The 25,629-nt window shown below is 36.2% G+C and overlaps 5 protein-coding genes and 1 long non-coding RNA gene across 11 annotated transcripts; 4 read left to right on the top strand and 2 right to left on the bottom strand.

Moving 5' to 3' along the window:
* Positions 1 to 1,871: 1,871 nt before the first annotated feature.
* LOC17884197 (cytochrome P450 86B1) lies at positions 1,872 to 3,947 on the top strand. The gene is made up of 2 exons (XM_006289990.2): positions 1,872 to 3,288; positions 3,371 to 3,947. Exons 1-2 carry the CDS (start codon positions 2,026 to 2,028, stop codon positions 3,770 to 3,772), a joined length of 1,665 nt encoding a protein of 554 aa, XP_006290052.1. The 5' UTR covers positions 1,872 to 2,025; the 3' UTR covers positions 3,773 to 3,947.
* Positions 3,948 to 5,720: 1,773 nt separating this feature from the next.
* LOC17881927 (uncharacterized protein At5g23160) lies at positions 5,721 to 7,087 on the top strand. The gene is made up of 2 exons (XM_006288424.2): positions 5,721 to 6,251; positions 6,489 to 7,087. The coding sequence occupies exons 1-2, from the start codon at positions 5,886 to 5,888 to the stop codon at positions 6,909 to 6,911; spliced, it is 789 nt and encodes a 262-aa protein (XP_006288486.1). The 5' UTR covers positions 5,721 to 5,885; the 3' UTR covers positions 6,912 to 7,087.
* A 1,863-nt stretch (positions 7,088 to 8,950) lies between these two features.
* Positions 8,951 to 18,116, top strand: LOC17883306 (protein HUA2-LIKE 1). Of its 6 annotated transcripts, none has more exons than XR_002833361.1 (16): positions 8,951 to 9,419; positions 9,796 to 9,872; positions 10,031 to 11,977; positions 12,068 to 12,575; positions 12,810 to 12,918; positions 13,098 to 13,210; positions 13,290 to 13,477; positions 13,687 to 14,290; positions 14,377 to 14,734; positions 14,863 to 14,955; positions 15,058 to 15,134; positions 15,244 to 15,420; positions 15,942 to 16,081; positions 16,428 to 16,497; positions 16,694 to 17,581; positions 17,788 to 18,116. XR_002833361.1 is itself a non-coding variant. In XM_023781144.1 (11 exons), the coding sequence occupies exons 1-11, from the start codon at positions 9,309 to 9,311 to the stop codon at positions 15,126 to 15,128; spliced, it is 4,179 nt and encodes a 1,392-aa protein (XP_023636912.1). In that variant the 5' UTR covers positions 8,951 to 9,308; the 3' UTR covers positions 15,129 to 15,139. The 6 variants fall into 6 exon arrangements, 2 of the variants coding, with proteins under 2 accessions (XP_023636912.1, XP_023636913.1); XR_002833360.1 differs by having other exon boundaries at positions 17,738 to 18,116; XR_002833362.1 differs by lacking the exon at positions 17,788 to 18,116 and having other exon boundaries at positions 16,694 to 16,792; positions 17,295 to 17,646.
* On the bottom strand, positions 17,957 to 20,621 carry LOC17883690. Its single transcript, XM_006287793.2, has 3 exons — positions 19,951 to 20,621; positions 19,445 to 19,575; positions 17,957 to 19,134 (listed from the first exon to the last, which is right to left on the bottom strand). The coding sequence occupies exons 1-3, from the start codon at positions 20,248 to 20,250 to the stop codon at positions 18,330 to 18,332; spliced, it is 1,236 nt and encodes a 411-aa protein (XP_006287855.1). The 5' UTR covers positions 20,251 to 20,621; the 3' UTR covers positions 17,957 to 18,329.
* Positions 20,622 to 21,475: 854 nt separating this feature from the next.
* On the bottom strand, positions 21,476 to 23,088 carry LOC17882512 (protein Dr1 homolog). The gene is made up of 6 exons (XM_006288755.2): positions 22,876 to 23,088; positions 22,690 to 22,753; positions 22,355 to 22,444; positions 22,152 to 22,246; positions 21,996 to 22,064; positions 21,476 to 21,898 (listed from the first exon to the last, which is right to left on the bottom strand). Exons 2-6 carry the CDS (start codon positions 22,742 to 22,744, stop codon positions 21,725 to 21,727), a joined length of 483 nt encoding a protein of 160 aa, XP_006288817.1. The 5' UTR covers positions 22,745 to 22,753; positions 22,876 to 23,088; the 3' UTR covers positions 21,476 to 21,724.
* A 649-nt stretch (positions 23,089 to 23,737) lies between these two features.
* LOC111830146 lies at positions 23,738 to 24,548 on the top strand. The gene is made up of 2 exons (XR_002833514.1): positions 23,738 to 23,935; positions 24,272 to 24,548. It is a non-coding gene; the product is annotated as an uncharacterized LOC111830146 (long non-coding RNA).
* The last annotated feature ends 1,081 nt before the right edge of the window (positions 24,549 to 25,629 follow it).

The raw sequence follows: 25,629 nt of genomic DNA, 5'->3' as shown, positions 1-25,629 counted from the left end.
TATTGACATTATATCATATATATATATATACAAGAATAACATTAGTTGTACATTGGTTCCCTGAGAAGTTATTGAAGGTGAGGTTGCCGCCTTTGGTATGAACAAGGAAGTTTCTTACGCAGCTCCGATCCCAAGGCTATCGATGAGCAACCAGCTCCTGCATTGTCAATCGATGAAGAATATTAGACGGTGTAATTTTATACCTATAAATTGATGAAGAATACTATCGTTTCTCAAATCATGCACACTAAAATACACTTAAATACCAACAGTTCAACTGTAGATCACTAAAATCACACTTACAAAGTTAACAAGCTACATCTTAACGTGTCACTAATATAACAATTTGAAACCGCAAGATTATTATTAATTATTGTCGCGCGATCCAAAACACAAATATATCTATTATCTACATAATACTGTAGTACTGTATAATTCCACTGGATAAAACCATATAAACCCGTCAATCACGTACGTAAACCCAACTAAATATATTTTAGAAAAATTATTATTAAATTATGGTTGTAACTCGTAACAACAATATTTCTGCATTGATTGATATTTTAATATTCAGAGAGACTTAATGCTTTTTATGCTGAATATTCAACGGTTTATCTCTCAATCAAGAAATTAAAATAATCACTTAATGAACATATCTACCAAGAATAAACAGGTAGACAAAGCAATCTGAAAACAAGATCTGGACAATGAATAGCATGGGGTCCAAGGTGTTATGAGAGAACCTCAACCCCGTAATTTGCTTTTAAAAACTTTATGTATCTTTAGAGTTTATATATTATTTGATTTACTTGTATGGATCGAGACTTGTTCTTTGCTAAAACTTAAAACCTATCTAATTTATACAAACTTTTGTAGAAAAAGGTGTAAACTGAATCGAATATCGTGTCCTGTGTCGTCTATTTGATTGCAAAAGAGATTTATAAATTAAAGCACATTATTTTTTATCTGTATAAAGTTTGACGCGAAAGCTTTTGACCTGAAGTTAACCGGTGGTTTTACCATGCAAACCGGTCACGAGGTCATCTTCCTTCCTACCACAAACTATCGCTTCGCCATTAACACTAGAAACGCACAGTACCCAAACTGCGTTTTCCTTCATCGCCAAACGCTCTTTACAAACACGAAAATGACAGAATAAATGAGGCCAAAACGCTTTCCCCTCTTTTTTTGATTGATTGATATAGTCGTATAAAGGGCTACCGTTAATATGTCGTATTATATATTTTAAAGGCCTGATACTGTCTTCATAGGCCCATACATTTCCTAAGCCCACATTAAAATAATTTAGTCAAATTGTTCAAGGACAATTCCATTATCCATTTATCCTAGGCAACAACTTTCGTAAGTCCTAAAAATCACCAGTCACCACTCACCAGATAACCCTAAAATCAAACAACAATGATTTCACCGACACGTAAGTGTAAGTAAACTATGTAATACCAACTCCAAAAACCTTATGCTTTATTCGAATTATTGAAAATATTAATATTCCAGTGTCCACACTCTCCATACGTATTTGCTGATGATAACAAGTGTTTGACGAGGTAAAGTGTATGTAAAATTAACAACAACTTAGGTGATCCGTCACTACCCACTCGTCAACCTCTCTTTTAAGTTTTATCAACAATCCTCATATTCTAAACCCCTAATTCTTATTCTAATATATATTTTTTAAATCCTAATTTTGTGATTAACCCACTCCAAAATATTTTGACCTTTTCAAAAGCCAAAAAAAAAAAAAAAAGGCAAAACACGAGACTCAATTGCCACGCAAATTAAAAGACCGTTAGAAAAGAACAACGAACTTTGTTTAGCTCACCAAATCACACCCAATTTCACATTTGAGAGCCAAACACGAAACTTATGCGTCTTAACTTCATTCTTCTTTCATTTCACATTCTTCACCCACTAACTAACTAACTACATTATTTGTAATCTCTCTTCCTCTTCTTCTCTCTGCAAATTATTCCACGCTCTGTTTCTTTTGTTCCCCTCTTTGTCACTATGAACTCTAATTCTTCTTCTTCTTCTAACCTCACGGATACTGCCGTTTTCCTCTCCTCTTCTTGTTCCTCAAACAACGAGTATCTGCTCTCTTCCCGGAGGCTGTTTTTCTTGAGAGATGTTCAGATTCTTGAGCTCTTTATTGCCCTTTTCGTCTTTGTTACGATACATTCCTTGCGCCAGAAGAAACATCAAGGGATGCCCGTTTGGCCGTTTCTTGGCATGCTTCCTTCGTTGATTTTTGCAGTTCGAAGTAACTTATATGAATGGTTATCTGAGGTTCTCATCAGCAGGAACGGGACTTTCCGGTTTAGAGGTCCTTGGTTTAGCACCCTCAACTGCGTCGTTACCTGCGACCCACGAAACGTTGAGCATATTCTCAAGACCCGTTTCTCTATCTACCCTAAGGGTTCTTACTTCCGTGAGACCATGCGAGATCTACTCGGAGACGGGATCTTCAATGCCGATGACGAAACGTGGCAACGGCAAAGGAAAACAGCAAGTGTCGAGTTCCATTCGGCTAAATTCAGACAACTAACCAGTCAATCATTGCACGAACTCGTGCATAATCGACTCTTGCCGGTTCTAGAAACTTCTGAAAAGATTGATCTTCAGGACATTTTGTTAAGGCTAACGTTTGACAATGTATGTATGATTGCTTTTGGGGTCGATCCAGGCTGTCTTGGTCCAGATCTACCAGAAATCCCTTTCGCAAAAGCCTTTGAGGATGCAACAGAAGCAACAGCTGTGAGATTTGTGATGCCTGCTTTCGTGTGGAAGCTCATGAGGTCCCTTAGTATAGGAACAGAGAAGAATCTTAAGGAATCGATAAAAGGTGTGGATCATTTCGCTGAGGAAGTAATCCGGACGAGGAAGAAAGAGCTGTCACTAGAGACCGATATTGCGAAGAGGTCTGATCTCTTAACTATTTTTATGGGTCTACGAGACGACAACGGAGGAAACTTTTCAGATAAGTTCTTGCGAGATATTTGTGTGAACTTCATACTTGCTGGGAGAGACACTTCATCTGTGGCTCTAAGCTGGTTTTTCTGGCTAATCGAGAAGAATCCGGAAGTGGAGGAGAAAATCATGGTGGAAATTTGCAAGATTCTTGAGCAGAGGGATGATCATGGAGATAAAAAGAAGAACATGGAATATGAGCCTGTGTTCAGACTAGAAGAGATCAAGAAAATGGACTATCTACAAGCTGCTTTGTCTGAGGCTCTCAGATTGTATCCTTCTGTTCCAGTCGATCACAAAGAGGTATCTGCTCTGTTTCACTTACCTGTTCTGTTTTTATATTCGGTTTTCATCATGAGGTTATAAAAATTATAATAAATTTTAGGTACTTGAAGACGACGTATTTCCAGATGGGACAAAATTAAAGAGAGGAGAAAAAGTTATATACGCAATATACGCAATGGCGCGTATGGAAACGATTTGGGGGAAGGACTGTCGTGAGTTCAAGCCAGAAAGGTGGTTAAGAGAGGGCAGGTACACGAGTGAGTCAGCCTATAAGTTCACGGCCTTCAATGGTGGTCCTCGGCTCTGTCTAGGCAAGGATTTTGCGTATTACCAAATGAAATATGTGGCGGCGTCGATTGTTTACCGATATAGGGTTAGGGTTGATGTGAAGGGTAGTCATAAGGTTGAGCCAAAGATGGCTCTAACTATGTACATGAAGCATGGCTTGAAGGTGAATATGGACAAGAGGAGTGTCTCTGATATAGACCGTTACTACTTTTGATGCCCATGAATTGGTGTATAGTGAATAGTGTGATTCATGTTTTGAGATTTTATGAATTGTAACAAGTGATTGTTCTTTTTTGGGTGATTTTGATTTGGTAGTATGTATTGTATTATATTGTATTCTGTAAAACGAGTTCTTATATTAAATTTTCTATAGGATTTCATATATTTCAGGGCCGATCTTCAATGGGAATATGGGATTTACTATGACTTTTTGCAAATTGTAAAAAGAAAGAAGAGAAAAAACCACATTACAGTTCGAATGGGTCATAAAGAAAACAACTAAATGAAGATGTCCAACGTAGAAGTTGGAACGTGGACACTACGATATTACTTTATATTCGTTTATGATCAAAACTTTACTTTGGTTTATTTTATTTATTAAACTAATCATTCTCTTAAGATGAATATATTCTTCGTTCTAATCTTCCCACCGTGTTGAATAACGTGGTTCGTTATTGTAGACGTTTTTATTCATAACGTATGGATTGGTGATGAAAGCGTAATAAAGACCAAGTTTATTTATTTTGTCACTATTCATATATATTTATTAGTACATTATGCATACTTGATTAGTTGATTATAGTATAATTCTTCTTGATCAGCAATAAATCTCATTTAAACATGGACTACATACCTCTATTCAACATTTCTGCAGTATCCCAAGATCATTCATTAACATTTAGTAGTGGTAGTTCAATTGGTGTATATTCTAATTTTTTTAATAAACATAACCTTCAATAATTCGAATTTAAATATTATAGGTGAAAGGATATTTGATTTAATGATTTAATCTAATTATATAACATGTTTTAATTCCCGGTCCAACAATGTTGAACTTTGTGGTTACAAATATATAATAACATTTGATGTGTTGATAAATAGCGTACGTTTCTGAGTTTACGACCAAAATTAATTAATAATATTTTCATAGAAAATGATATTTGAATTCTACTATCAACCCCTGCAACTCTTTTTCATGGTTGTATCTGTTGTTATAAATATATCTTCAGTTGATCAAAAAAAAAGAATTCTACGATCAACCAACATTTATCACATTTGGAAAAATCATAAAAATGGTTCGATCATCTTTTTCTTTTATTTTTTTGCAAACAGTTAAATTTTATACCATTTGAGTTTCTTACACGCAGGAAAAAAAAGAAGAGATTAAACAAAGAGGAAAGAAGATTGAAAGATCGATAAATTGGGATCGTAGTGCATATGCAATGGTCCACCAATGGGAGTTAAAAAGTTTCCACAACATTTGGGAAATTCCAACTATAAGCAGAGCCATTGATGGTAATAAAAATATATTAGTATACTTTACTAGGCCGCATCACCATTCAAGATTATTATAACATTTTTAAAAAAATTTAAGGCATTATTATCAAATAAGAAAACAAGTAAAGAGTAGGGTGAATTAGTTCTGACAGATATGTTTTCATTTTTGTTTTTTACAAAATTGACATCTAAATGTATATCTATAACCATTACTTATTTTAAAAAATCCCCTTAATTACTTTTCTCAAAAACAAATAATATTTAATTGACATCAATGTATATCTACATATGACATCTAATTATTTCAAACAATCTCCTTAATAACTTTTGTTAATAAAAATCCATAATTGGCATCTAATATTTTCTCATTTTTGTTTTTACAAAGTTGACATCTAAATGTATATCTATAACAATTACTTATTTAAATCAATCCCCTTAATCACTTTTATATTTTAAAAATCCATAATTTATAGTTATAAAATTTGATTTGGTAAATAAAAGTTGTATTATAACAATCCACTTTTAACCTATCTTTTTTCTTTTATATAGATCTTATCTTGTAAGAATTTCTATAATAATTTTGTGCTTGGATACAACTTGTTGTACGTAGTCCCGTCCCAGTTTTCATAATATGATAGTAATAATTTATGTCACCGTGATACATCCGGCGATTACTTCGAAACTGTGTCAACACTGATCAATATTATTTTAACTTATATTAATTAAATAAAAATAAAGAAGAGAGGATAAAAATCCAACCGCTCTGAGCGATATTTCAAAGTCTTCGCACGAACACAAATAATTTCTCTTTCTTACCAATTCGACTTGCAATGGCGAAAACAGAGAAGCGAGTACTTGGATCGTCTTCGTCTTTCCTCGGCTGTTTCGGAATTTCCAGGAAAATACACTCCGACAAGCCGGTGGTTGCGAAGGAAGACGGTGGTGAGAAGAAGAAGAAGATGAAGACGAAGACGAAGAACAAGAAGAAGATTAGTCATTGGTTTCTGTGTTCGAAGTTTCGCCTGAAGAACGGCGAGATCAAACCGTCGCCGATCGAGGAAACAGAGAAACCGACGTTGAGAGTCGAAGATGAAACTGATGATAAGCAAAAACCCCTCTCGGTGGTGATACGTCACACTACCGATCGTAAAAACATTCCGGTTGATGATAAGTCCGTGAATCAGGAGACTAAAGAGGTATCTTTCGTTGAATCTTATGAGTTTGAGACTTTTCACTTCTTCTTTTTTTCTGGGTCTACTGTTTAAAAAAAAAAAAAAAAAAACATTTTCAGGCAATTTAATTTTCTTTCATGAACAATATGATTGTCTTTTTGCTTCTTGGTTTTTGGATAATTTAACAGATTTTATTATATTTTTTCCCGCGGTGTGACATTTAATCAAATTTGCGTGGTTTTGTTCGTATTTTGTTTTCAGTCAAAACCGAAGGACTTAATAAGAGACATATCCCCCGAGCGATCAAAAGCCATGGAACCTAACGGTTCATTCAGAGAAGACAAGTGTCAGAAGCGGGTATCTACTTCAAAACCCGACTTGAAACCAACTCGGGCGAATAACGGGTCAAGGGTCGATAAGTTTGACCCGGTGATAGGTATCTCGATCATTATACTGACGTTGATGATAATGCTGGTTTGGGGTCGACTCTGTGCGATTCTTTGTACATCCGCTTGGTGTTACGTTCTACCTCGTGTCAGAGACGCAGCCGCGTTGGCCAAACGCAAACGCAACGGTACCGAAGGTTCTGCGTATGTGTCTTCGGATTTGAATTCAGAGTCGTATAAGAGAAAAGTCGTTTTGGACGGGTTTCTTGGACGGCCAAATCGCGTTTCGTTGTCATGACGACTTTTATATATATATATCTTAATGGTTTGGTCATTTTTTTTTCCCGTTTAATAACGATGATTGATTTGATCGATTGTGAATTGGATACATAAGTATAATAAAATTTTCAATTGTATTTGTAGAGGTCAGTATCGAGCAGCAAATTTTAATAAAATTGTCAATTTGTATTTGTAGAGGTCAGTATTGAGCAGCAAATTTGTTGTAATCTAGGAGTTTTCTTGGTTTTACCATATATTTGGATTGGTTTGATTGAGTTATATATTCAGTGCCGATGTCACATGATATCGTGATATGAATCGAGGAACACGTGCATGAGTTTTTCTTTCTGGGTCCATTTTCATTTTTCTGTGGGGTTAATAAGTAAGTAGATTCTCATAACTGATATATAAGGGTTTCTTTCTCTGGAATTTAAACGATAGTCGCAAGTCCAACTAGTTTGCTTATTATAGAAGGACAAGAAAATTCGAAGACTTTGAATGATAGCCGTGTTTGTTACTTTAGTATATTTGTGTGATATATACTTGGGGAACATTCAAAAAGAACTTTTTATATACTTTGTAATGGGATAACAAAATTACACAAATGCATACGAGAGATCGTTATCTATCTATTTACCTTGTATGTCGAACTTTTTGATTCATGTCTCTTCTTTAGTTTCGCTTAAGTAATCAAATAAAGGTATCCACAATTGTTTATAACTTTATATGGTTACCACATTAACCAATGTTTAAAAGTTGAGAAAATTGTCTCCACTGATATCACGTACATCTTCTACACACATATATCTGATTGCAAGTCAGTTAAATTTCAATATGAATATTATACCCTCTTCAAACTTTAAGAAACTAAAATTGTATAACGTGTTTTATGATCCAATTACAATATCTTTAACAGTCGGGTGAGCTGTAGCCACCTTTGAATCTGACGACATACATATCTACAACAGTAACTATATAATTGATCAAACCAATTTAAATTACAGGAATCATTTGGTGCAGCACGAGTAACGTTCGTTGTTGTTTAAATATATATATACTTGTTCTTTGGTACGCACGTTTTCCCGTTTGTCTTTCGAGCACTAGACTAGAAGAACAAGTCAAGAACGATGGTGACATATATAGTCAAACAGACAAATTCTTAAAAACAAAATCGAAAACATGCATCAAGGGACCCAAATTTCAGTATGTGTTGACCAAGACGAGCTCTTCTAACAAGTCGCTTCCTCAGTTCCCTAACTTTACTTGATCATATAATAGGTAGGTCATAGGTTGATTGCCATCAAGAAAATATTGGGTTTTATATATCAAAATACACTTACTTATATTAAGTTATTTTTCCTTTTTGTTCTATTTGGGTTACCTAATCGCTTTGTATTTGAAGAAGTTTCTCCGATATACATTATTAATCACAAGATTATACATGCCAAAAATTTAGCCAGCGTCGCTCGAGTTTACCAACAAAGATCAAGTCACTAACAATATTTTACGTTTATAAAGCTCTCTCTAAGCTTTAAAAGCATATATATAATAAATATCAAGCATGGGATGTGAGAATCAAAGAGAATTAAGGAAGACATATGAAACCCAAATAAATAGCACTTGATGCTTTAGTTTTGAAGCTTCTACCTACAAAAGTGGGAAATCACTTGACTTTAATTTTTGAGCTACCCGTAAAAATGGATCTTACACTACGAGAAAAAATGGGAAATCACTGACGTTAATTTTAACTTTTAAGCTACCAGTAAAAAATGGAAATTTACAATTCGTTAATTTTGTTAACAATTCAGTTTATTTTAACGGCCCAGTCCAATTCATATTGGGTCGTGAGAAGCCCATCTAGAATTTTTGAAAGACCCACTCCGAGATAAAACTAGCCGGAGACTCAACCGACGGCGTCGATTTCATCAGCTCCCGCTTCACCCGACGTGATCCTCCACCATATTTAATTATTTTTGGGATTATAAAATAAAAAATAAAAAAAGGAAAAATAAATAAAATAATGAAGTGCTCAAAACGTATATAAAAATAAATAGAGAAAAGGGAAGATAGAGGAAAACGCGGCGACGAGAGTAAAACCCAGTTTCTCTGTTGCGTCATCTCATCTCTCCGGCGAAATTTTCTCACCTTTTTGCCCTAAATCCCATCGCCACTCTTCCTCAAATCACTTTTTCTCCACTGATTCGACTCACATCTCTCGCTTCTTTCTTCGTCATTACTCGTTACGTTGAGCCCCTTTAGCTGTTTCCAATTTCTCAACGGGTTTGGGATTACAAAATCTCCGGTGAAGAAGACTTGGAGTCTCTTATTTTTTTTCTCCGGATTTGTTTGGAATTGGTGATTCTGCTACGTGTTTCTATCTCAACTGAAGATTAGGGTTTTGTAGCCACTCTCGCCGATGGCTCCTGGGCGTAAAAGAGGAGCGAACAAAGCCATGGCCAAAGATGAGCTGAGATTGGGTGATCTCGTTCTTGCTAAAGTCAAAGGCTTCCCTGCTTGGCCTGCTAAGGTTTGTGTCATGCTCTCTCTTTCTCTCTCAGTGTTGATACTCGGCTTCATGACGTTTTCATTCATGATCATGTTTTTTTTTTTTGTCGGTCTTGCACACACTCTTCTTTTTGGCTAATTTTGGTCCACGTTCTGTTTCTAATATCTCACATTAGTAGGCTTTCATGATTAGGCTGGTTTTGTAGTATGCCAAAGTGATCTCCTTCTGTGTTGAAGTTTGAAGCCACCAGTATAATCCTTCAGCTTATTGTTCTGCTGTATCTTTTTTGTTCAGAGCTTTGTATTTGTCTAAAGTACTGCTAACACTGATTGAGTTGTGTGGAATTGTTCGTTTTGACTTAATTATCTCGTGTGTACTTAATGGTTTTAATTTTCAGATCAGCCGGGCCGAAGATTGGGATAAGGCTCCAGACCCAAAGAAACACTTTGTTTATTTCTTTGGAACACAAGAAATGTAAGCTGGCCTCTTCTGTGTTTACTGATTGTTGGGGGATCTATTTTATTATGACCCAAAAATCTATATGTATATTTTGTTAGTCAATACATCATGTTACTGTGATTCTTTGTTTTGTTTTCTCAATACTAGTTGTTGACCAAGTTATCTTAATGCAGTGGTTTTGTTACGCCACCTGATATTCAAGCATTCACTAGCGAGGCAAAGGATAAATTATTACAAAGATGTAAAGGTAAAACACTCAAGTACTTTGCACAAGCCGTAGAGGAAATCTCCGCTGCATTTGAAGAATCGCAGAATCACAAGTCAGATATATTAGGCAATGAGGCGCTTTTGAATTCTGCTGAGCCTAGCTTGACCAAGCCTAAGATATTAGATCCAGCAGATCACAGAGAAGCTAGTATTGATGGAAAATCTGATACGTTTGATTCTAGGCCTGATCCTTGCCTCGGTAAATTAGTTGAGAATAATGCTGCAGAGATAAAGCCTGGCATAGGAGAGCAAGAGTCATCAAAACTAAATGACAAAACCACATCCCCGAGTAGTGAGCTGCTGGAGCATGGATCACTTGACCCTATCTTAAAGGTAGCAGGTTTTGAGGATAAGATTGACGGTGTCACTTGCACTGACCATAGTGATGGTACTGGAAAGAATTCGGTCAGCGGTCAGAGGATAATCAAGAAAATAGCTGGTGACACGAAAAAAAGAAGTAAAGATGAGGTTCATAGAGCTAAACGTGTGGCTGATAGTCAGGCGGCTACAAACAACCAGAAATTAAAGGAAAATAAAAAGGGACAAGATCATGGCAGTAAAATTGACAGTAAGGTGGTTTTGGATCTTAACATGGCTAGTTCTAAAAAGCCAAAAGAGTTGCAGAAAGAGAAACCGACCGCCCTAGTCTGTGGTGAGGTTTTAGGGAAGAGAAAAAAGTTTCAAAGTGAACTAGGAGAGGCTGCAGCAGGAGCAGATGAAAGTAAACTCTCTGCTAAAATGCCACGGTTGGAAGATGTGAAGTATCAGAAACAATGTGAGAGAAAACGTCTTCCTGTTGGGGAAGGCAAGGCGGAAGGATCTAATTCTACTGGCGTTGTGTCTATTCTAAAGCGTGAGATTGTCTTAGGGTTAAGTGCCCAGGGAGGAAAAAATCAGTCTGATAAGGAAGTGGTCGCTTATACAAAGCGTCGCAAACAGACTGTGGAGCACACAAATATTTCCTCTTTTTCGGGGTCTCTCAATAAAGAGGGGACAAATCGTCCCGAACAGAAGATAACTTCATCTTCTGATAGCGATGTGAAGGTTCCTGCTGCTCAGCTGCCGAAGAGACGGAGGGCGGTTTGTATCTATGACGACGATGATGATGATGAAGACCCAAAGACTCCAGTGCATGGAGGACATACTAATGTTCCCAAAGCTAAATTAGCTTCTACTGATGGTACTACAAGTGCTAATGCGTCCCATAATACTTCTATTAAAGCAAAGCTATTAGCTGGATCTGCAGAAAGTGTGAAAACAGGGAATGTACCTCTGTATAAACGTAATATGGATGCTTCAGTTTTTCTACCTGACAGCATGGAGGGGTATAAATCGTCTGTGAGAAAACCAGTCAAGACTCTTCTCCCTAAGAATATCAAGCCAAACTTGAGATCTCCTAAAAATTCCCATCAGTTGGTTTCATTTAAGAAACAGATGACAGGCCAGAATAAAACTGCAAAAGTCTCTGGTACAGGAACGCCAGATAGTGTGGAGGGTCCTTCAGACAACTCCTCCATGGGAAAATCATTCATCAAGTTGCCTCCACAGAGTGTCGAGCAGATCTTGAGATCTCCTAAGAAGTCCCCTCAGCTGTTTTCAACTAAAGAGCAGGTGGCTGGGCAAAATAAAATTGCAAGAGCCTCTGGCGAGGGGATGCCAAAAAAATGTCAAGGTGATTCTTCCAAGGACGCAATGGCTGGTAATGATAGAATAAGCTCTTCTCATTCAAAGACAGCACAACAGAGAAGCAAACCAGCTTTGGAGGAAACCCCAACATGCATTCCGAAAGTTACAACTCGTCTGAATGATGTTGGAGTGTCAACAGACATTTCTGTGAACTTTTCCGCTGACATGTATGTTTTTTTTGTCTTTCCCTATGCCATTAATATGTTAGTATTTTTCTTAGAGGTTATAATCTGTGTTTTTTTTTTTAATTATCATAGGATTGTTGTCAGTCAAGAAAATGGAAGTGCCCCATTGATCAGTTCTGGGATGCCAGATTCTTCATCTATGAAGTATTTAATTGCAGCTGCCCAAGCAAAAAGGAAACAAGCACGTTCACATACTTCACCTATTGTGAATATGGACAACAATTCCCTAACCATCGATTCAATGCAGATGAGTCAAAGCCCTTTCATGGTTCAAAATATTTCATCTCCTGCTGGCGATGCCATGCTGATTGTTGCTCAGGAACATCAAGCAGATCTGACTCCGTCAAATCATGGCCACCAATCCTCATCAAGTAACCAAGCTGGGACTGAAGAGAATGGAGAGAGAAGATTTAGTTCAGGGCATAGGTCGGTTGAGGTATCACTAAGTAGTGCCACCGAGGCTGCTATTTCTCGAGATGCATTTGAGGGAATGATAGAGACCTTATCCAGAACTAAGGAAAGTATTGGACGTGCAACACGTCAGGCAATTATTTGTGCCAAGTATGGGATTGCCAGTGAGGTGAGTTACATTGTGTTACCTCAGGTCAACATTTTTCTTCTTTCTGTGGTTTCCTCTTTTCTTAAGGCTGACAGCTAGAATGTTCTATGAGTTACCTAGGAATAGACTGCAAAATAAGAGTCAATATAGTAATGTACCTATGCTAGCTCAGAATATTTGTTTGTGTAACTTGGTCAAATCTTTTGACAAAATGATTTACAGCGTTTGATGGGGAAATTTTGTTGTGCTTGTTAGGTTGTGGAACTTCTCATTCGAAAGTTGGAAATTGAGCCTCATTTTCCTCGTAAAGTGGATTTGTTTTTTCTTGTTGATTCGATCACCCAATGTTCCCATAAACAAAAAGGTAAGCCTTCCTCCTGAATGGATGCAATATCTCTTTCGAAATTGTCAATTTTCTAAGGTGCTCACAGTATTTTCCTGTAATGTATTACTGTCTTCAGTCAAAGAGAATTTCTTTGTATGTCTTTTGTATAACTAATAAGACTAAAGTGATAATTCGTGATGCATGTGAATCTTCTTTAGGTAAAGCTGGCGCTTTGTATATTCCTACCGTGCAGGCAGCCCTTCCACGCCTTCTAGGTGCTGCTGCTCCTGCAGGGACTGGTGCTCGTGAAAATCGTCATCAATGTCGGAAGGTTCTTTTACTTTCTATTTGTTTTGAGGACAGTCTCATGTTTTTGTTGTTCAGAGTCAGTGATCTCTTGCTCCTGCTAGGTGTTGAGGTTGTGGCTTAAGAGGAAGATTTTCCCAGATTCTCTTTTGCGTCGTTATATTGGTGATATTGGTGCTTCTGGTGATGATAAAACTGTTGGGTTTTCCCTACGACGTCCTTCTAGATCTGAGCGTGCGGTAGATGATCCTCTAAGGGACATGGAAGGGATGCTTGTTGACGAGTATGGGAGGTATGGATTACGCTTATCTAATTATCTTGCTCTGTAATTTATTTTTTCAGATTTGATATAATTGATGGGCATGTAGAAGCTTAGTGGGAAAAATATAATCTGAAAAGTTATTTTGTTTTTTGATCAACATCTGAATAGTTTTCAAAGACAGTTTTAGTGCAGTTCTGAAGAGTGCTATTAATTTATACGTTAACGAGTTTTTTCTGCAGCAATGCAAGTTTTCAGCTGGCAGGGTTTTTATCTTCTCACATCTTTGGAGAAGATGAAGAAAATGAAGATCTTCCAAGCACATCACATGAAGTTAAGGACACACATATGGAAGAACCAGTCCATGCGTTAGGCAAGTTAGAGGCACATGATAGTTCGAGTGATAAACATCACTGTGTAGTTGATATCAGTGGTGTGCTTGAAATGGAATATGCTTCTTGTCAGCTGAAAGATGGCGTACCTTCGTATGTCTGTGGGCTTGGAGTGAAGGAGGACTCACCGGCTGCATCCTGTCCAACTGAGCCCCCTCCTTTTACAGAGGGTTCTCCTCCGCTACCCCAAGAATCGCCGTTATCTCCGCCTCCTCTACCTCCTTCTTCACCACCACTGTCCCCACCTCCACCCCCATCATCTTCACCGCAGCTGCCTCTAGCGCTACCTCCCTCTGATCATTGTTTACCTCCACAATCTATAGTTCTAACTCGACCATCAATGCCTAGCCATCCTTTATTACCAATAAAATCAGGATTCGCTCCCCCAGCACAAACATTATTGCAGCATGAATACCAGATATCTATGCAGCGGGATCACTACAGTATTGCGACTGTAAGCCTTCTGATTTTTCTCATTTCTAGATTAGTCATCTTTTAATTTCTCAAGCTCATTGTCCCGTACTTTAACTTTATACGCAGAGTAATCAAGTTATCCAAATGCCCGTAAACGTTGCACATGGAAGGCATGCTGACATTGCCAAAATTGAATATTCAGTGCCTCAGTCATCTTGTTTTGCTCCAGTAGGGATGTGCAGCTCCAGAGAACATTCGTCATTTATTTCCTCAAAGCAACATGGAACCATGGAACAGATTGTTCAATCAGAACCCCAGCGTTCCTCCTTCCCTCATCCTTACCCTCTTTCTTCTCAGCCAGTTGATGGACAAATGAAGGAGGAAGCATGGCGGATGCCTTCAAATGGACGTAATGCAGATACTCAAAATGGAGCCTGGATAAGTGGAAGAAACCCATTTCCAGGCTCTCTTACAGTTACAGACGGTATGCATATGTGAGAAACCTTTGTATGTCAGTCTTGTTCATATACTTGTCTGCTTGTGGGCATTATGCTACTTCAGTTGGTTATGATTCTCCTTTAGTTAATATTGGTGGTTTATTTGCAACGATAGGTTTCTTTCACCCACCTCCCGAAAGACCACCTTCAGGGACAATGAGCTATCAACTTGCTGCTAATAACTTACAAGGTGGCCCTACAATTACAGGTGAGCCGATCTAAATCAGTTAACCTGCTTTAAGCCGCTCAGAGATGCAATTAGGGGATTCAATGCGTTTTCCTACAATAACGTTTTAATTTGCCATTCCAGGTCATATTGCTTCGCATATGCCTCCTTCTCGCCCAGATGTACCTTTCATGGCTCGGTGGAGGCCATCCTGAAGTTAGGTAGATTACCTTTTGATTATTCACTTTCACTTTGATTAGCAAGCTGCTAGTGTCTTTTTTTGCTTGTTTGACTCTGATTTACTATTTTTGGATTGTTATTATCAAACAGTTCGAAATAGAGAACCTGCATCCTCTTCCGTGAAGGAATTTTTGGCGGTATATTCACTTCCAGAGGCATCACAACTCTACAGACTATTGCCAGGATATTGCTATATATTGTAATTGTTCCTGACAAATGTATCACCGGATCATATTCGTCACAGTATATGCCCTAGTTTCTAATTTGGTTAGTACTTCTGTTCCTCAGCACCTGTAATTAGGCCAATAACCATACACAGCTTTGTCTAGTTAAACAAATGTCAAGCTTTTAAGTCCTAATATATAGTGTCTGATACAAACCATCTAACTAAATTTTTTCTTTACTGGTATCTGAGGCACAATCTTAAAAAAATGCACATCCAATAAGTGTTGTGTCTGCACACAGAAGTAATTAGGTTCTAAGGTAGTTACAATGGTGAGGCAATGATAAGTTCCAAAGTATTAGGTGCAAGTCTGTCAATTTGCTCTTAATAGTGGTACCCTAAATGGAGACCTTTCTAGTGTTTCTTGTTGTCTGTGGGGAAAGTCACTTAGAAGTTACTTGGTGAAGTCTCTTCAGTTCCTTCTCGACGAGATTACTGTATGAGAATTCATATTGTTAAATCACTGTATAGCTCTCCCAACATATAGTGAGACGATGATACCATTCTTCTAAGTAAGATTCTTGATTGTTGTTCTTGACAAATGTCTCTTCTGTGCATAACCTAGGTTGTCTAGCCTAAATGCCTTACTGGGAACAATGACGCATGCATCTCTAAACAATTGTGACTCCATTCAGCCGGTTTTACAAGAATATTCGTATCGATATCTTGCGCACTGCTTATCTGACGTTTGTTGAGGACTTTGAGGTATCTGTTTTTCTTTGTTATTTGAAATATATATATCTTTTATTCTTTTACACCAAACTTGTATATGGCTACTAGTTCAATCTATATGGTTTCCAGCTCTCGTAAATCGCTTATCCTTTCGAAAGGAAACATTCAAAAGAATCTCCAGAAAAATAACAACTTAACCAGCATTGTGGATTGATGATATTAACTGTAGAATTTGCTGTATGAATGATTTAGTTTCTTGATCTACCTGGTCTCTATGTTGTGTACAAATCCCTTTGGTCTTTCTGTGTGTGGTTCCTGATTTTGTATGTTGACTTCAAGTACGAGTACATAATCACTCAGCTGCATTATCTCTTGCTAGGTTTAAACTTTTGAACCCGGAGTGGTGGAGATGGAGTCCTGTTTGGATAAAGTTTCGGCGTAATCTCGAGGTAAAGACTACTAGTCTTAAAATTTGAGAGGTTTCTTCAAAGTTTGAAAACTAGCCCGGGCTTGGCTTGGTTAATCCCGTAAATTTGTGGTTCACTACACATCTCTGTCTGAAAACAGAAATGCAACAGAACTTCATGTTTACTTAGACTTCAATTGACTAGCGACAATCTCAAGTTTGATGTGTGGCTGTTTCAGGTTATTTTTGTTGAGATTTTGTGGAACCGGAGGAGTACCTAAGTGATTGGGAACTATCTCAGACTAAAAAGCTTATGATTGGTTCTCTGAAGTCTGCAGGTTAGGTTTTTCTTTTGCATTCTCTCTTTGAAAAGCACAGTGTGTCGAAGATTCACCATTTAGTAAATACTTGTTTTAGCATTTTTTTTCTGGTTAGAATGACTTCCAATAAAAAGCATTGAGCTGAAAATGAAACATGAGCCTAATGAATATGGAAGATTGGAATCTTATATAGTTCATGTTTAATAAATTTGAAAAGTATTTTAAAATTACGTGCTCGTAATATAGCAACAAAGTGTCACAGCCTGTTAAAACGTATTTCTTTATCATGTGAAACGATCTACTAGAATAATTCTTGGTGGGAAAAAATGTAGCGCATCTCACTGTCATACAAGAATATGGAACTTTGATAAAGTGATTAGAAAAACTAATGTGAGGTGAAATTGGTGAAATTAGATTATTACAAGCAGAAATGTATTTCTTCAGAAAATTATAGGGAGAACAAATTAATATAAAACATATATGTTGCAAGTTGTGCTATTAATTTGTTTTACAGCAACAGCCAAAATCACCGTCGCTTCTGCCGCCAACGTGTTACACAATCCTTTTTACGCGCCGTCACGAAAATGTCTATGAGCGGAAGTGGGTGACGGTTGCGGTGGTGCGACACGTTGGTGGTAGTAGCAGTAGTAATGGCGAAAGCGTGAGCGATAACAGTTGTGAAGTAGTAAGGAGCCATGGAAGCATTGGTAGTGCCAGAAGCAGCGAGGATGGAACAGTGTCTACTTTTTGTTTCATGACTTTTTGAGATAATATGATGAAGTCGAGGATTCAAGTCTGGTTAGACTTGTATGTATCTTTTTGTATCTAACACTCATATTTTTATATATACATGATTATGCTTTATATTTTTATACCTGCTCGTAAAAAAAACTGGCCCATATTTGATTTTAATTAGTCTGGAATAACTTGTATTTAATTTCGTTTGGCTCGTTTCGATTCCAGGATTTACATAGCGGTGTGTAGCTAACACGTCGACACTTTTACTTCGACAGCACAAGCCCGACAACGTCTGGAAAGCATTCTTCTCTTTTCGTCAGTAACTATGATTCTGACAGAACACGCATAAAGAACGGTTTCAGTTTGGCTCAATTCGAGTTGCTATTCAACAACTCAACAACACACAGCAACATACAGATTTACAAAGAGCTTTTGCTTTTGCACTTTAATAAAAGCATTATTAAATAAATGCATGAAAAATACAATTTAGTAATGTGTGACACAATGTATCATAAAAGATTTTAACTACGCTACGGATATTGTCGATACAACCCCACCCAGAAATGGTACAGAATATTTTTATAACTTACAAAAAAAAAAAAAAGACCCAATCATTACATCATCAGAAGCTTCTTCCTTCTTTATAAATTTCAATTTTTGGAAGTTTTTCTTTCTTTCTTCCTTCCTTCCTTCAAATTTTCTCTAATCTCTTTTTACTTTGTATTTACTCCGCATTAAGCTAAAATAGCTTCTTTTGCAATTGATTTGTATAGTCCCCAAAAAACAATAAGGCAGTTGCATAACGATAAACTGACCTTTAGTCCAGAGCCGTTTTGTTTCTCCGACCTGTTAAAGGCTTTGGTAATCCATCAAAGATCGAGCTTGTAATAACCGCAGGTGTCAGCAAATCAGGTTTCAAGCTCCATTTTGAAGTTGGCCACAGAGACAACGAACCGTTACTGCTGCTGTTACCGTCTGGATCTTGTAGACTCGATGCACTCGAAGATTTTCTTACACTGCAAAAGCTGTCTGAAACTGGCCCATCCATCAAGTTGATTGGTACCGGATTGAAATTACCGTTCTCAGATTCTGCTAGATTGGTTCTGCTTGAAGCTTTTGATCTCAAAGCTAAGCCCTTTCCGGCTATTGATAAAAACCCGCCACTGCTGCTGCTGTTCTCTTCTTTCAACACAAGTTCTGGAGTCCGGGATGAAAAGTCGGCTTCAGATTTTTGGCGTCTTTTTCTAAACTTATCGGAATTCGATTCTTGAGAATTATTATCGGGTGACTGGTTAACCTCTTCGAGAAGTGCATTGACCAAGCTTCTGGATTTCCTATGGTGATTTAAGGGAGTATTTGTGGATGGGAAAGGTCTGAGATATTGATTATCATCTTTGTCAAAGAGATGATGAGAAATTTCGGTCTTGTAACTTCCCATCTCGAAGCATCCTCCATCAGAGACTGTTCTGTCTGCTGGTTTAAGTCCGTAATAACCTTGCAGTGAGTACATAGCTGGAGAAACTTTCTTTTCCGAAGATTTTAATCTCAGAGACTGAAATGAATCAAAAACTTCCTCGTTGCTATGGTTTGGTGATTCCGGTTCGTGGCATGAACACCCCTCTCTGCAAATAAAATTCCATGCATTAGGAGCCATGAAAAGAGGATTACATGATAATGAGAATATACAACCAAGGTTCTAGTTGATCATCTCAATTCCACAGACAGCTTTACTGTTAAAATTGAAGAGACAAGACTTGAGGTAAGTAGATTGCAGGCTTAAAAAGGAACACAAAATGCAAACAACGATCAGCAATAAGCATCAATCACTGGAGCTCAATGCTAGCTCGTAAATAAAAGCTGTGATTTGCAAGGTAGCATATTGTAAACCATTTCCAAAAGTATAATAAAAGAGGATAAAGCTTTTTAAAGTACCCATGATTTAAGGAGCCATTAGATAAACAAGGAGAAGGAGGATGTCTCCCAGGTAAGGGAATCTGAAGGGACTTGAGTGCAAACATTTGAAGATCAGTAACAAGGTTATTCATCTTTTTCACATCTGCAACCTGAAGTAGAAAGTTTTTTTAAAAAATTAAAAAAAACATCAAAAATCAGATAACAATTAGGAATAATACAGCATCAAAAGCATAGCTTAAAAAAATTTGAAATAATCCAGCTCTCTGACAAACAACTTTTTGATCATGTGTTCTTCATCATGCCTCAATTTCAAAGATAAAAAAAAAAAAAAAAACCTTTATACCAGTATCCTTTAATTCTTCCTTTTATCCTTAATCAAAATACCGTTGTATGTCAATTTTACACAACAACCTTAACCAAAATCAAATATTCTCTGGAGCTGTACAATGGCAAATGACTAGAGCGTATACAAAATCAAACCTAAGTTCATCGACAATTACTGAGAAAATCTAAAGAATATTTACCTCAACACCGTATTTAATAGCAATGCCGGCGAGAGTATCAAACTTGGAGACGCGGTGCTCGATGTATCCACGGTCAGGGGAATTGGAGCCATGAAATGGCGGTGAAGAGCTAGAAGGTGGAGGAGACGAGTTCGGAGAAGGGATCCGAAGGATCTTCGATCTAGAAGGACTCTTCTCACGGCTATTATTCTCCAATCGATCTAAGAACCCGTAACCATTATCATCGCGAAATTTCCCATTACTGTATTCAGGAGTCCCATTACGACCAGTAGAACTCCGTCTCTCTCGATCCATAAACATAATCTCTCAGCGAAGCGAAGCGAAAGAAAGAAATAATCCTACCTATTCTAAACTAGATCTGATCAAAATTTCATCATCAAGTAAGGCAACACAAATCGAAACGGTCAAGGAGGAGGAGAGATTCAAAATTTTGAGAAAAAAGGGAGAAAAAGTGAATAATACAGGAAATGACGAAGCGACGATGAAGAGAAGAGAGAGGTGAAGGAATAAAAAAAAAACTCGTGGACTAGAGAGTCGAACTTTTTCTCTCAGAGGATCGATGGTTTGCTTAATTTTTGTTTTTTCCCAGATTTTCCGGGAAAAAAAAACGAAAACGAAAACGAAACGAGAGATCTCTGTGTGCTCCTCTCCTCTCTCGTCGCAGCAGCGGTGGAATTATACCAAATTTTATTTAATGACCTTCATAATAGGGTGTTAAACAAAAACAAAAAAACTAAAATCGGATTGTAATTAATTATTTTGCATTATTCAGACTATGCTTTGAAAATTAAACTGCTATTTTTTAAAAGTGAGCTGAAACAGTAACACTTTAATTTATTTAACGAAAAAAATTGGTGAAAATATAATTATTATTTAATAATTATATATTTACAAAAGATAAGGGTGAGATCTTTATAAGATTATCAGAAGCACGTTATAAGTAATCAGTTTCATACATAAAAATATATTTATTAACATCAACTAAACAACTTTTTCTAGAAGAATAATTATAATACAAATAACTAAAAGTGCTCAAATACTTTTTTTTATAAAATTAATCAAAAAAAAACAATTATTGGAGATTCTGATTACGTAAAATTTGTTTATCAACTTATAAAACAAAACAGCTTAGTTCTACTGGATAAAAATTAACAGCTTCTAAAGTCTAAAAGCAACGTGTGTGTATGTTTGACAAATAAGAAGTCTTCATAATGTCGGCGAGAGTGTTTAAAATCCATTCTTCTTTGCCTAACCAAAGATTTCACTCAATAAATTAAAACATCCAAGAGTGGTCCAACCTCCTCCTCTAGCTCTTTGGTCTTTGGGTTAATATTGTTTTGTCGAGAAAGAAACAAAATCGGGTTAGTTTCTCCGGTTTGGTTGTTTCAGATATTTTTATTGGCTTTGAGCAAAGGAGATTCAGAAAACTATTACATTTGGTTGTCAATCTAGAAATCGATTCTAGTATTTTAGTTTTATCAAATTCGAAACATAATAATGTATCTAGAGATAATCATAATCAGACTGACGGCAGTTGCTAAGATTAAAGATAAACCCTTACTAATTACATCTGAATTGATTGGAGATTCAAAACAAAGGAAGAAACAAAAAATAGTAAAATACAAATCTAAGTTAAAAAAATGTAAAGAGCATATCAACACCAAGACGCGACGAATTTTGCACTTTACAGAGAAAGAAGGCAAAAAAAGAAAGTCAAAAGGATATTGTTAAAAAAAGAAAGAAAAAAAAGGTCCCCTTGCTGCTGTGTTGTTGATTAGCTTTGTAGACTTGTCTGTTGGGTTTCTTCTAGTTGCTTAGGTTGAGGAACTGAAACACCTCCATTCATTCTTGCTCGAGCTTCTGCAAACATTCTCTGTTGTTCCGCAGCTGCTTCTTCTTCCGTCATCTCTGCTCCGCTGTTCATCTTCACGCTTCTCTGTGAATCTTGCTGCAGAATTTGCAAAACACAAAAGGAAACCGATTAATATTCTTATAGACTCAACTCTGGATTTTGGATTAGGATATGGGTAGTGTAAATGGATTACCATGGTTTCATATTTATGTTGCTCATAGGCTGCATAGACTTCTTCTACGTATTCCCCAAAGCCGAGAACCTGCATCACAGGTCAAGTCACATGATTTAAATCACCATTCCGACACATTCACATGGATAATAAATCTGAGTGAATGTAACACCAAACCTGTAAAGCTTTGAGTACATGCTCAGGAGCGATTGTTCGTTTATCCTCTTTGTTACAAACTTCGTTAGACTCCGATGATATAAGATTTATGAACTCTGCAGTTTACACCCAAAAAAAAGGGGATAAGCAATCTTGAAACGATGACCAGTTTCATTAATATCTTGATAAAGGTTCATTGAGATGTTGAGTAAGACAAATCTTACCTACACAACACTCGATCAGAAGATCCTGAGCATCTCTAGCAACACGAACATCTGCTGGTAACATCTCCTTTATAATTTTCGTCATGGTAGCTGAAATTTTATAACAACAAACATATATTTCTTTTAGCAGAAAAGAACTAGAGTTAGGTGAAAAATCTAATGCAGCTACTATCTCATATATTCCATTGCCCTAAACAACAGTTTCTAATGCTTTCTTTCATCGTTTCATTGAAGCCATGGATAGAGCTAGGTTTACTAAATCTTTTCAGTTTTACCCAAAACTTCTTAAGTTGAAAGAAAGATCCCCAAAAAAAAAGAAGAACGAGAGGCCAAACCTTTTGGAAGCGAAGCATCTTCCTTAGATTTACCAACTATATCCATCGGATCCATCGTTTAGCTCTACATACAAAATCGCAATTCAATAAAACATTCAGATTAACGATAAAAGATCTATGGCTGCGAAGTTAATAAGATGAAGAAGAACAAGGAGAAAAATAGAGACGTATATATATCTACTTTACCGAGTTTAACAGGGATCGAAACGGAAGCAGATCAACGACGGAGATCAGGCAAGTTAAACGAGTCACGACACCGAGTCACGGCGAATCGGACGGAATCTTATCGGCGGGTTTTCTCTCTCTCCTATTTCGCTTTCTCTCTACGCCAGAGATCGATTAGGGCAAAACAGAAGACCAAACACAAGCGCGTGTATCCCACTTTCCCCCAAAGTGATCTACTGCGCGTAAAGATAAATTTCCATATTTTCAAGACGTGTGAAATGGGCTTTTTAGCAAACATTACATATGTGACCCGACCCGTTTTAGCCCAATCATTCGCTTAAAAGGCCGTGGAGTCCTTTTTAGTTCACTGGGTTAATAAGAAATTAGTGGGTCTATTGGAAGAGTTTGATTTTTTTTTAAAAAGGATAAATTGTTATAATTATCTTTCTAAAATAAAATACATTTGATTAAATTTTTAAATTTACATGTATTTTATTTTCTTTTTTGAGCATTTTATTCAAGTTACATGTTATAGTTTTGGTCAACTAAAGCTAAAGCTATGTTATAGAAATAATAATATTTTTAAAAAATTGCTTTGCAAATCTAATGTTATTCAACATGGAATTTGCTTTAATAACTCAAAACAGTTTACAAATTACAATCAGTTTTCTTTCTAGAATGAATGTAACAGGATCTGGTTTTATTCAAAAATTAACAATTATGTTACCAAATCTTTTTTTGAGATTTTGAGATACATTTTAGTTTTAAAAATATTAATTAAAAAATAAATAGATCACATCTCTAAAGATAAACTTGGAGTGATTTTCTAGAAACAAGACTGATCTATGTTAATGTTTTATTAACTGACGATACAGAGAGAGAGAGAGAGTGGAGGGAGAGACATAGGCCAATAGGCCAATAGTTTTGCTGGTTGATACTTCATCACTCTCTCTTCCCTTTTCCTTTGTTGTTGTTATTGGATACATAGATTTGACATTTACTTGAAATATCTGATTCACTTTTTAGTCATCGTAGAGTTTATCTGCAGATGCATTATGTATTGGTCCGTTTGATTGGTAAGGTAACAAAGATCCATCTCTTTACTACTTGTGGTGTTTGTTTTGACCATTGTGTTTCAGATCTGGTATGTTTTGTTTGCTTCGATTTGGAAAAAAAAATGATTCTTTCTTTTGCATTTGGATTTTAACTGAAAAAAAAAAAAGAGAGTAGTGAGAGTTCGTTCACTGGAGGCAGCGGTTCATCGATCTTTTCCTGGGAAAAAAACCTTATGTAAATAAATAAAACTATAAAGCATGAAGAGATCGATAAACCTCTGCATCCAGTGTTTGCCTCCTTCATCCTTAATTATTTTGACTTTAATCTTTTGGTTTACTTTTTTGGTTCTTGAAATAAAAAGGTGAGACGGAAAACAGATAGAGAGGAGAAGAGAAGAGACTGTTATTGTTTTAAGTCAAGTCAGATAATTGAGGATTTGTGTGCTCATAGAGAGGAGAATGTTCAGAATTCAATATCTTTAGTTCTTAGGTGAATTTTGCTTGTTACTTATGATTATGTAGTTGTCTGATTACCCTTAGTTTTATCAAGAAGATGAGATTCATTTGTATGAATAGGTTCTTCTCTTGGTTTGACCAAATAACTGTCTTGCTAATGTGGTGTTTTTTTTTTTGGTTTCATATTTTCTGCTTTTCTAACACTATATGAAAGATTTCTCTACATGCCTATGGGTATATAAGATTCTCCTTTGTTGATAATACAAGCTAGTTTACATCTCTTACATGACATGTAAGTTGAGAAGCCATTGTTTTTGGCATCTAAATCTCTGTTTTTTTCGAGTGGTTAAGAGAGGTCTGCAGACGCTTGTTCTTAACCCGACCATGCGTTCGGCTGCTGTCAAGATTGTTTGTTTTTACGCTTAAGTAGTCTATTGTGAATTTTGTACTGTAGTCAACAACAATAATTGTTAATTGTACTTTCCTACAAGTAAGTAGTTAAAACTTAAAACACCTTGCTGGTTTTTTTTAGTTTTAGAATATTGTATCATGCTATTTTCACTAGTCGATCAAGCAAAACTAATGACAAGGTGAAGTTGTCAAAAAAGTCTTTCCCTCTAAGATCTCATCATACTAATCTAATCATTAGGAAATTATTTGCCGAAAAATATGGTCAAGTAAAATTCAAAATCTAGTCGTAATCGATACAATGGTAGTTTCTTTTTTATCATAAATCATCGTCTTGACTCTTGAACAACACTTGCAAAAGAAATTTTATTTTATTTTATTTTTATTTTTTTTTTGTGAACCCACTTGCAAAAGAAGCTTAAAGCTAAGACCAACATTAACATTATAGGCAAGATCTTAGACCATTCTTAAGATTATTTGTGATTTAATTAAATCAAAAATACATCAAAATGACTAAGAAACTATCTTATTTAAGATCTAAATAGTGTGCTAAGAAGCGTACATGTGACATGATTCTATTGGGTAGTAGGATAAATATATATATATATATATATATTTATTTATTTCTAATTTTATTAAAAAGTCACAATAAAATTTGAAATTTATATTTATATAAACAAATAATCTCTATATATGTGTAAATTTAAAATACCGCATAAATACATTTTAAAAACCTTTTAAAAATTATTTAAAAACTTTGTAAAACCTTATAAATGTCGTTTAGAACCTTTTAAAACCTTATAATAATTTGGATTTAGTCTTCCCGTAGTAATGATGATCTTGATGTACATTATCA

This window comes from Capsella rubella, unplaced genomic scaffold (assembly GCF_000375325.1).
Source record: "Capsella rubella cultivar Monte Gargano unplaced genomic scaffold, Caprub1_0 scaffold_6, whole genome shotgun sequence".
In the NCBI taxonomy this organism is placed as follows: domain Eukaryota; kingdom Viridiplantae; phylum Streptophyta; class Magnoliopsida; order Brassicales; family Brassicaceae; genus Capsella; species Capsella rubella.
This window is presented reverse-complemented; position numbering and strand designations above follow the sequence as displayed.

Bases quoted from the DNA above. Each gene is read 5' to 3' on its own strand.
- LOC17881927 (XM_006288424.2), top strand. From the start codon at position 5,886: ATGGCGAAAACAGAGAAGCGAGTACTTGGATCGTCTTCGTCTTTCCTC. The intron at 6,252-6,488 runs GTATCTTTCGTT...TTTTGTTTTCAG, and splicing joins TGAATCAGGAGACTAAAGAG to TCAAAACCGAAGGACTTAAT.
- LOC17883690 (XM_006287793.2), bottom strand. From the start codon at position 20,250: ATGTTTATGGATCGAGAGAGACGGAGTTCTACTGGTCGTAATGGGACT. The intron at 19,576-19,950 runs GTAAATATTCTT...TTTCTACTTCAG, and splicing joins CTATTAAATACGGTGTTGAG to GTTGCAGATGTGAAAAAGAT. The intron at 19,135-19,444 runs GTACTTTAAAAA...TTTTATTTGCAG, and splicing joins AATGGCTCCTTAAATCATGG to AGAGGGGTGTTCATGCCACG.
- LOC17883306 (XM_023781144.1), top strand. From the start codon at position 9,309: ATGGCTCCTGGGCGTAAAAGAGGAGCGAACAAAGCCATGGCCAAAGAT. The intron at 9,873-10,030 runs GTAAGCTGGCCT...ATCTTAATGCAG, and splicing joins TTCTTTGGAACACAAGAAAT to TGGTTTTGTTACGCCACCTG. The intron at 12,576-12,809 runs GTGAGTTACATT...TGTGCTTGTTAG, and splicing joins AGTATGGGATTGCCAGTGAG to GTTGTGGAACTTCTCATTCG.
- LOC17882512 (XM_006288755.2), bottom strand. From the start codon at position 22,744: ATGGATCCGATGGATATAGTTGGTAAATCTAAGGAAGATGCTTCGCTT. The intron at 22,445-22,689 runs GTTTGGCCTCTC...ATAAAATTTCAG, and splicing joins AGATGCTTCGCTTCCAAAAG to CTACCATGACGAAAATTATA. The intron at 22,065-22,151 runs GTTTGGTGTTAC...CCTGTGATGCAG, and splicing joins ATGTACTCAAAGCTTTACAG to GTTCTCGGCTTTGGGGAATA.
- LOC17884197 (XM_006289990.2), top strand. From the start codon at position 2,026: ATGAACTCTAATTCTTCTTCTTCTTCTAACCTCACGGATACTGCCGTT. The intron at 3,289-3,370 runs GTATCTGCTCTG...AATAAATTTTAG, and splicing joins TTCCAGTCGATCACAAAGAG to GTACTTGAAGACGACGTATT.